The sequence below is a fragment of the Carassius gibelio genome, chromosome B12 (genome assembly GCF_023724105.1).
Source record: "Carassius gibelio isolate Cgi1373 ecotype wild population from Czech Republic chromosome B12, carGib1.2-hapl.c, whole genome shotgun sequence".
Classification (NCBI taxonomy): Eukaryota; Metazoa; Chordata; class Actinopteri; order Cypriniformes; family Cyprinidae; genus Carassius; species Carassius gibelio.
The window spans coordinates 14,392,290-14,403,256 of record NC_068407.1 but is presented as its reverse complement, the minus strand read 5'-3'; the positions used below and the strand labels follow the sequence as shown (position 1 = coordinate 14,403,256).

Genomic DNA, 10,967 nt, shown 5'->3' with positions numbered 1-10,967 from the left:
AGAAAAATCTGGATCTGACACACTTCACACATCTCATGTCTTCCCTTGATCAGCATGAGGTAGTCAAGAGGCTTGAAATCCGTATTAAAATTGAAGCATGATAGCAATGTTATTCAAGATTATATAATTTTAAGAGTGTAGTTGAACAAGACCAGGAACTTACATTTAATGAAAACTGAAATTTATTGTGAAATAACATGTTAAACCATGATACTGATGACATGACATTTAAAATAAGAGAAAAATATAGCTTTGCAGATGTATATACTAAATGTCAACTTAACTGTATCTGTACGTGATAGAACAAACCTGAACAATGAGAATGAAACACAAAAGAGAGGATAGCTGATGGATAATTAAACATGATATGTACATACAAACAAAAGAAAAGAGGTAATTACAGTAAAATTCAGATTTTATAATTAATTACAAGGAAGCAACCACATTTATGTATAGATTAAATAAAAATCTAAAAAAATTGCATGATGTGAAATATCATTTTTTACAATGCAATTATTGCATTACACTGATGCTGTCAGTAAAACCTGAACAATTGACAGTTTTAGTGTAGTGAAGTAGTCCATGCCCATCATATCTCTTCAGTCCAAGAAAAAAATATTATTGAATTGTGTCGCACACAGCCTTTTCACTTCCTCTGTAACAAAAACAGAATCTTGGTGAGGGTTTAGGTCAACAGAAACATTTCATTTGTTTTTTTTTTATGCTAACATTTAAATTAAATTAACAACTCAGAAAAACTGACTAGTTAACAACTGTGATCAAAAGTTAACTAGTAGATTTTAATAACTTCACACCATTATATCACCTCAGTGTTGGTCAGTTAATTTTTACATACCATTCACTTCAATGAGATTGGCATTCTTCTGGTTCAAAATGACGTATAGCTCCCTCTGATCAGACTTCTTTCCAACAACCCAGTAATCGGTCATCGCTTTAACAATGATTTCCTCGTCCTCATCAACCCTACAAAACAAGCACAAACACTGAAACTCATTCACTAACCCTGTGGGGCCTTATTAACATGTTGAGATTAAATGAATACATGGATATTTAATCTAAAAACCATAAAAAGAAAAACATACAGATACACAGAGAGAGAGAGAGAGAGAAAAGAGCGGTATAGCTCAGGCTGTGTTATTACTGCTATTGCTCTGTGTCTTTTAGAGATTGTTGTACAGAAACCCCTTATAAGGATTTGGTTTAGACATGCTTTTAAGGAAATTAGTAACCTTGGACATGTGGTCACTCATGTAGAATACAATGTGTTTAAGAAAAAAAATATTTTGCAAAGTAGGCTGAAATTTATCGTGAGAAATTCATGTGTGCATGTAATGAAGGATAATACATGCAGTTATTATTCAATAATACACTACTACTAATATTTCACCATAAAATAAACATTATTTAGGAAAGGGTGCTCATTTTTGGGCCTTTATATAAATTAAATCCAAATACAATTACAAAATGTAACTCAAACATGAATTAGTACATCAGTGGCATCGCTTACCGTGCAAAATCGCAGTTGATGTCTCCAAGGATTTTCATGAGGTCTGGATGGACCGAGGTGAGGGACACGCTGGACGTCTTGCGCATGTGGATGGTGCTTTTCTCAGCCAAGTTCATCTGGTTGAAATAGATGAACTTAAACTGAGGCTCCTTCTCTGGCCTACAACAACATTTTGAGAGAATTAGTGAAGCTGAGGTATAGTTTTCCCTCCCAATGTAACATGAAGGGAAGAATAAAAGCAGTTATGTGTCTTTAATGTGTGATAAGAGGCATGTAAGTTGATATGAGGGTTTGTACCACACAAAACAATACTGCACACCACATAGGGCTCAGGTAAGATAAGGACACACTGTTTAGATATGATTAATGAATAAGCTCCGGTAACTGCTACTCGAAAGAGAGATGATACAGTGGACACTTGTATTCAGCATGCGGGTAAGTGAAAGCCTTGTCAATATTTCTGAATGGTTACAGAATGACTCAGTCATTTAAGATTGATGCATTCACGAGCAGTGAAGCAGGACGAACTTGACAGATGCAGTGATATTATTTAATGACCTGAAACTGAGTTTTTTTTTCTGCAAACATTAGATTTTCTTCATTCAGCAGTTGAAGTGAAGCTCTGGAGTAATACTGACCCTGATATCCTTCGGTTGATGTTGAACTGCTCACAAATGTCAGAGGCCAACAGGGTGAGTTGGGGACCAACCAGGCTGTCTAGTTGTTCACAAAACTCACGATTCAAATCCACTGCCGCTACAAGACAAAGGGAAGCAAGGTATGAAAGCACAGTTAACAATTGACTGATTTCCTGATAATGTGATTACTAAATCAACTGTTAACAAAACGAGAACAAACATTTCTTAAAAGGACTTCAAAGCAGACACTCACCATTTACCATGAAGCATACAGCTGCGCTCATTGCCTGGATAAGGAATAACATTTATGTAAAATATGAAATTAGCAGATATGCTTTATTACAATCAAAAACGTTTACCATAGACAAAATTATTTACCATAACTGAACAATCTATGTATCATTCGTTCACAAATTCTTTTGATTTAATATTGCAAGTGGAAAAATAAAGATAACGGATGCTTTTTTTTAAAAAAGTGTCATAAAATAATCATATGCATCTCATGGAGCCAAGGGTTCTGAATGTACATGTGGGGGTTGGTGAGAAACAAAATGAATTACATTTAATGCGTTGCATTCCAGTGTGCCCCGCACAATTGCATATCCTGTTGAGATCTCAAATATATTCAATTTTAATAAAACAAAAGACTACATCATAAAACTTGGAAGAGTACATCTCTGTTGCTCTAGTATTGTCAAATAGGAGGAACGTTAAAGGCCTATTAGGGTATATACCCAAGTCAATGCGTTATTCTTTCTATTAGTGAACTATTAGTGTTTAAAATATATAAAAGGAATTAATTAATTCAACAGACAACCTTACTGGACGACCAGGGTAGGCTATGACAGCCATCAAATACTGATATGCACAGCTGATGCAAAGCATAGAATCTGTACAGAAGAAAGCCCTGTCTAGGCTCTGCCCGGTACAAGTTTTGTCGAACCATTCATTTGTTTGGTTGTTTCAGGTCCTAATTAGGTGATGACCAGCACAAGAACTGTTGTGCTGTGCTGCTTACTTTATAAAGCAGTTAAGTGCCACTTCCTGCACCCAAAACCAATTGTCTGTGGATGATAGTCTTAAAGAAGGACTGGTGGACGTTGTCCTGTTCGACATCACAGACGCTGAGTGAAAGGGGAGTTTTATAATGATGGCACACTCATTTATGACACTTTATTCACCAGGAAGAACAGCTAGTTTTGCACTTCGTTACACTATTTTTACGTCACTGAACATGCGCAGTACTTTCCAGTTTCAGTTTCCAATCCGATCAAGTGTTTACATTTCCTCTCGCTTGGATTAGAAAAGGAATAAACCACACCTTTCAATCCGAAAGAAATCTGAATCGGATCTGGTCAATTCAGTCCGACTGATGTGGTTACATGTGTCTCTTTTATTCTGATTGTGCTTCTAGTCCTTTTACGATCAGATTTGTAGGGTCCATGTAAGCTACAATATACTTTATTCATTTATTATTGATAATTAATTAAAAACACGAATGTTAGGTAATTACTCAACACCATGTTAAGCTTATAGATTAAAATGCATAAAGATCAACACTGACTTTGACTCTTTCTCTCACCTTGTAAACAATCAAATGTAGCTCCTCGTAACGGTCCTCTGTGTTCACAAATATCCTGGGAAATCTGAATTTGGTATCTGGATCTTTAAGATTTGCTGGTCCTGTTAAAAATCTGTTCCCATAACATAACATGTTAGTACAACTCTGGACTTTTCATGCATAATACAAATATTAAATTTCTTAAGGCGGCAACAAAATCCACAGTCCACAAGTATCTCTTTCACATGATGAATAATCTGTGGTCAGCTTGTGCCAAGTTCTCAGTCCTTACAGCTTGCTACCAGCTACACTGCACTGCTAACCTCTCGAGTCACAGCCGTCCCTCTGAAGAGTATGCTCCCATTACCCATATTACACACTGAACACATACCAACAAAGAAGCTCTGCCAATTATTAATCAGTCGCTCCTTGATTGATCTCACGAGAATAATCTATAAATCTTACTGGAATCAGTCAAACGTAACACCTTTGTGCCATCTCCCACTCGTGGAACACTCGGACGGGTTATTGTGAAGTTTGTTGGGCTTATTGATTACTATTTGTCACTCAAGCAATTAAATTACCCTTGTGTAATCTGATATTTGGCAGTGTTGGTTTATCTGTGTTGTCTTGGCGCTGCGCTTGGCTGCTTGTGTCCCTGAAGCACTGAGCCCAAGCAGACAGGCAGAAGGCCAAGAGCCCGCTGTTCCAGCCCTAAGTTCAAAGCAGGAAATATTTGGATACTTGCCTCCCATAGTGCAACAGATTCCCAGCCACCTCTGGCCTGAGCGGAGAGTCTTTTCCTGCAAGCTGCCGAATGTTTGCACACACAAACACACACACAGATCATTCATAAACACAGCTGATGATGACACATGACTTGAGAGCACATTACAAAAATCACACACTGAATTAAGGCATGACATAATTTACACCGTCTCTACTCAAAATGATTGTATCCTACTATATATTTAACTGAAATTCACTGATATTAATATCAAATTTCCACAGAATGCACACATTTAAATAGCTAAATCAAGTCATGCGTACTGTCAGAAACTGTGTATGTACAGTTACACACAAAAGATTGTATTAGCAGGCCAGAGACTTTAAACATGAGAAGATTGCTTTGCTGTAGCAATCAGGCTTTTAATTTAAAGAGTTCATACGATGTGATTAAAATTGTTCCTTCTCTATGGAGTGTTACAAGCTCTTGGTTGAAAAAGATTTGTAAAGTTGCAAAGACTGAAGTCTCAAATCCAAAGAGATATTCTTTAAAATTAAGACTCTGTCATGCCCACCTAAAAAATCTCAATGAAACATGCCCCCACATCTCTACGTAACTATGTGGAAATATTTGTGTAAGGCCGCCCAAATGTTCACGCAAAACAAAGGCGGCGTGGTTTCAGTAACCACAGTTAGTTTTGAAGCAGCTATGTCAGGGAGTTGCTGTGTGTATCTAGGCGGAAGCAAAATCACTTTATTTGGCCTTCCGAAAATAGATGCATTTAGGAATCTTTAGGATTACTTGCAACAGAACAACAACACCATTTTATGGACGACCGTTTCATGAACCTAGAAGAGGAGGTAATTCTGATTTTGCTACGACAATCTGGCAATTCTCCATCCAAAAATGTCAGTGTCTTCATGGAGAGTGCAGGTCATGGTTGCTTAGCAACAGCAGATGCCTCAGGAGTGCCCAAACGCGCTTTGGAAAGAAGGAGAAAGCGACGTGCCTAGCGTTTTCCACGCGTTTTTAGGCGCGACATGTGAACAGCCCCTTATCCGTCCATGGCTTGTGTACTGCAAACACATACAAGCTTCAGCACTGTTTCTGTCACGCAACTCTGTTTCCCTTTTGGGCTTGAACTAACGGTATATCTAATGACATTAACTATCTTTACATTTATTTTGAAAGATGAAGCTCATTATTATCGTGATTATATTTCCACCGAGTGCTTGCGGTGTTCGGCCAATTACAATGCACTGGGCCAGTTGGCCAATCAGAGCAGACTGCACTTGTTGGAAGGAGGGACTTTGTAGAAAATTACGCATTTGAGAGAGGCAGGGCATAGAGGACCTACAATAATGTACAGTATTCGAAAAATAATGTGTTTTTTGAACATTAAAGCATGTCAGCATATTCCATTACACCAAATAATGATCTTTTATAAATCGTCATATGACCCCCTTAAATAAATGCTGATAAATGCTTGTGAATTGAATCGAAGAAATTAAGAAGTATCACAGTTTGCACAAAAATATTGAATAAGCAAACTATTTTCAATATTGCTAACATGTTTCTTGAGCACAAATCAGCATATTATAATTGTTTAAATAGAAATGTAAATTGTTTAAATAGAAAACCTCATAAAATGTAAGTTAAATTTCAATAATATTTCTTATTATAACATAAACATAACTTTTAATGTATATTTCATTAAATAAATGCAGGCTTGGTGGGCATAAGCTAACTGGACTAATTGTTCCAAAAAACAATTTAGCTTATAAAAAATGTTCTGACTTTTTGGATGGTAGCGTTTAACAAAATGTATAGCAATTAATTGGCACACATGATATTGGAGAATTAAAAAGGTACAATTAAAGAATGATAGTACATTAAAATGCAAAAAAAATATTATATTAAGATTTTAATTGGGCTAATTTGACACATTGATTGGTACTCCAAGTGTCTACTGTACAAACTGTGTTAGACTAGGGTAAAAATGGAAATGATTCAAATGGCTAATTCTATCTTTAATGTATTTAGGGCTTATGCATTTACAATACAATAGTACAATGCACTATCGCTCAGTCTCACCTCAGGTTCAGTGTGCCGCGGGAACAGTGAGGTTGTCAGGTATTTGTACAGCGTGCGCATGTCATCCTGCTCTAGACCACTCCTACAAAATACAGCACAGAGCATAAGACTAAAGCATATACAAACTTACTCATTTAAACAATTAAGTGTTTCAATAATAATGTTAACTGTTTAAATGTCTTGTGTCTTACAAAACATGGTAGCTCAAAATATGTTTTCAATGTGACACTTTAATTAAACAAGTAATCAGTCAAACAACATTCAACAGGCATATACACAGGCACTTCTGTCAAAGCAATTTTTAAAAACAAGATATGAAATTCATGTTGTGAATTCAACAGAGGATTAAAAGTAATATTTAAAGTCTATCTGGATCCCTGTGCCAGACATTTTGTGATTAAGAAGCTTTATTGGGTCTCATCTCTCAGACTTCATGTCCTCTATTGCACTCAGTTCATTCATATCATGCATTTGCAGTTTTAATGAAATCCTCAAACGTGTGATCTGAATACACAATCATTAATCATCAACATAAATTAATATTAAACATAGCTCTTTGTGTCCTTTTTTGAGGCTGACAGCCCCAAATCAAAAATAACAACTTTTAAATTTTAAATTTAAATACAACTTTTGACGTATGGAAAAGAGCAGCGTTAACATTCTGCTAAATAGTTTCTTTCTCAGCCCAAAAACTAAATAAAGTCTTATAGGTTTGTAATGCCCTGAGGGGGTAAGTTCAAAATGACAGAATTTAGAATTTTGGGGTGAAATTTCCCTTTAAACAATTCAGATGATGAGTGTATAGATTGACATTCACCAGATCAGCTGGTCGTTGTAGAGAAAGGCCGTGTATTTGACAAGACTCAGGCTCTCTTCCACTCGGTTGACAAACGACTGGATCTTCAGGTAGGTCATCTTGTCAAGAGGGAAAAAGCTGATTCCCCCGAAGACATCCAGCAGGTCACATGACTGGAGATGAAGTGTCTGTAGGTACTAAGACAAAGTATACAACAACAACATGAAATCAAATTATTTTATTTTATCTCAATAAATCACAAAAAACAAAATAATACAGAATTATTAAGTACAGATTAGTATCAGAACTGACATTTTGCTTATCAAGAACAGTCCAGAAAATGCCCTCAAACATGGATGAAATTACCAAAGCGTCCCTGATAAGGCTGACGTAATGTAATTTGACAACTTGACGTGCTGAGATGCAGCCCTGGTGTGACTTTGCACAGCAGTCAGTGACATTTAACCCAAGACACAAATTGCACTTTCACTGAGAGCTTCATGGCACAGCTCAGGTTAGGGAGGGGGTGATGCCAAGGGTTTCCCTTGACCTAAGCTGAATTATTCAGACAGGTGAGTAAGCATGATGCCCTCAGCAAGGAAATCTGAACCGAAGAACCAATAAGACAAACACAGACTAATAAGATTGTGTCATGTGTCGCACATTGACCATTTACACATATATGTGGAATATAAAAACATAAAGAAGAACTGCACATATCTCTACAATTTTGAACTAGGAAATATCTCTGCAATTTATCTCTTTCCTTAATTGTGAGACTTTCATTTCAAGTTGTCAGATTATCAGTGGCATCTTAAAAAGTCAAGCAAAGAAGCCCTCAACGCAGGGCAACAGTAGAACTATAAAGAAAAGCAATTTTCAAAGCCTCAAATTAATTACAAATTAGTTTTTTCCTTTTAAAACATGCATATGCATGTACCAAACAGACCAAAGGTATATACCGTCTACCTTTTATCTGATTAAAGGATCGAGTTCTCTTAATTAATACTTTATTTACCCTGTAAAAGAACTTTTCAAGCTTTTGGGTAAGCAGTTCCACTCCACCAGCCTCAAATGCCCTGCTGAATGTGCCGTTGAAGAGCTAAAGATCAACAACAATGACAAAAAATCTGAAAGAGGCATCAGCTGTATGTGAAAAATAATGAGTAGATAATAATATTAAAAATAAGAAAATTAGAAATGAGAAAATAGATCAATATAAACAGTGTTTACCTTATACATGCAGTAGCACTGTTGTAAAACAGACCCATAAACTGAATCCTGGAACACAAAGAGGAGAATAACACAACCAATCAAAAGTTTGGGGTTGGTGAGAATTTTTTTAATGCTCTTGAAATAAGCCTTTATTTGATTAATAATATATTAAAACCAGTATTTAAAAAAAGATATATATAGATATAAGATATAAGTTAAATACACACACACACACACACACACACACACACATCTGTGTAAATAATAATAAATAATATTTTGATATTTTATTTATATTTGACATTGTGATGACTGTGATAGCTGAGCAGAATTTTCACCATCCATTCCTTCATTCACTTTAGCATCACACTTTCTTCATTAATCATTCTAATATGCTGATATGGTGTTCAGGAAACAACTCTTATTATTATCAATGAATAGACACAAAACAGTGTCTTTTTTTAGAAAGTCTTTAATGTCAGTTTTATGGATCCTTTCTGAATAAAAGTATCTTACTGAGCTTAAACATATGAATGGAAATGCAGGGTTATGTAATATAAAAAATAAAAAGGCCTTACATATTTTCAACTATCATTCCATACATAACTTACAATAATCTCTTCCTCCTGGTATTCTACAGTGGGTGGTTTACCATCTTTGTTGGGTTTTTCAACCATTGGATTTCGTACAACCTTGAGAGAGGAATTCAAATGTGCTTAATAAATGCTTTAGCATAACTGTGTCAGGCTAGTTTAACATTTAGACTGAAACTAAATGTCTACAAAACATCACTGATGCATAGACGTACCATCACCATCCAGTAGTTCTCCTCCGGCTCATGGAAAAACTGTCGGTTCTTCTGAGTGTGGAGGGATTTGGCTGGTTTTGTTGGACAGAAGGTTCTGTAAATAAGAAAATCTCTCATTTGTGCTTGTCTCTCTATGTTTGTTTGTTACCACTTTTTATCCCATCGTTAGTAAATTGCTAACCTGGTGAACTGAACAATGGCCTCACAGAGTCCAACATTGCGAATCTTTTCATTCTTCTCTATTTCAATGGGATGGTAAAACAAGATTTTCTTTTCCTCCTACAAAGTAAAATAACAGCTCTATAAACATATGACTAACATAAAGTAACAAAACGGTTACACTAGTTGTTTACATTTTTTTTATTATTATTATTAACAGGATTTACCTCGCCCTCACGTGGTCCAAACTTTGGGTTATAGATGAAAAAACTGAGCAAAGATGGGGTGTACTGTTTCTCTTGCATTCCAGAAGCCATTCTTGGGCTTATGAGATGATGATATAAAGTGGGAATAAAAAGCAGATAATTAATACATCACATCTGATTTAAAAAATGATTCCCATTTAGACCCCAGGTATTTGATGAAGATACCTGATCATCAGCATTAGTGTGGTCTGTGTCTACGGTTCTCTCTTTTTTCCATTGAGTTTGGCGTGCATACCTTTGATTTGTACACAGAATAAAATTCATTGGGATTGTTGTCAAAGGACACAGTGAATTTTTTTAAAGAATAAACATAAACAGACAACTTTATATAGATATTCCTATATGACTAATATTAGATTATACATGTATAAACTGTAAAAGCTACAATGTTTATGGCAATACTTTATTTGAGATATCACAGACATCGGTTACATTTAATATATATATATATTTTTTTAATTATGTAATTTAAATGTTTAGTTTAAGATTATGAGAGAGGCGACTAAACTATAACTAAACTGCCTTCTTTTACTTTTCATATAAACTGCTAAAGGAAAGCAGCTAGTTGTTTCTTAAACTAGTGATGAAGACAAAAAGATACATACATGACCTATATAGCTAGAAACGTGAATTTGATAACTGAGGCAAATAAACAAAAAAAAAGGAACCAAATTCATTGCATTGCATTTCACTTTCCACGAAACCAGTGACGGTTGTCAGACAAATTAGCCTATTACTTACACGCTAGCTGGTTAGCTACAGCATTCATCTGACTGTTTTATGCCGTGTTTCAAAAGCGACAGCTATAACAAAGAGCGTTCAACCAATTGGTGCTTACCTGTTAGAACATGACAACAGAAACAAAGTGCTTGGTTTGTTATCTCATGGGGGAAAACAGCTGAGATCAATGGAAAAGATGTAGCCTACTTCCTGTTCTTGACACAGCCGCCTGTGTGTTACAGTTGGATCTGATCGGGACGGGTAAATTTCGTCCACAGTTCCGTTTCTCTATTAGTCCTGTCACTCAGTTTTTACCCCATATTTCAGAACGTTTACGTAGAATGAAATTAAAAGCACTTTAAAGGGATTTTTTAAATCAGCTAGGCTAAGTATATTATAGTATTAGATTATATAATGTCATAGTCCTGACATTGGCACATAGGCCAAGTCTTGTG

At 35.7% G+C, this 10,967-nt stretch overlaps 1 protein-coding gene across 1 annotated transcript; it reads right to left on the bottom strand.

The window, feature by feature from the left end:
* Positions 1–164: 164 nt before the first annotated feature.
* LOC127969378 (vacuolar fusion protein CCZ1 homolog) lies at positions 165–10,792 on the bottom strand. The gene is made up of 17 exons (XM_052571278.1): positions 10,631–10,792; positions 9,958–10,027; positions 9,754–9,850; positions 9,549–9,646; positions 9,368–9,461; positions 9,171–9,251; positions 8,578–8,625; positions 8,363–8,446; positions 7,366–7,541; positions 6,549–6,630; positions 4,476–4,537; positions 3,749–3,860; positions 2,420–2,453; positions 2,167–2,284; positions 1,529–1,687; positions 857–984; positions 165–655 (listed from the first exon to the last, which is right to left on the bottom strand). The coding sequence occupies exons 2-17, from the start codon at positions 9,969–9,971 to the stop codon at positions 600–602; spliced, it is 1,443 nt and encodes a 480-aa protein (XP_052427238.1). The 5' UTR covers positions 9,972–10,027; positions 10,631–10,792; the 3' UTR covers positions 165–599.
* Between the last annotated feature and the right edge of the window lie 175 nt (positions 10,793–10,967).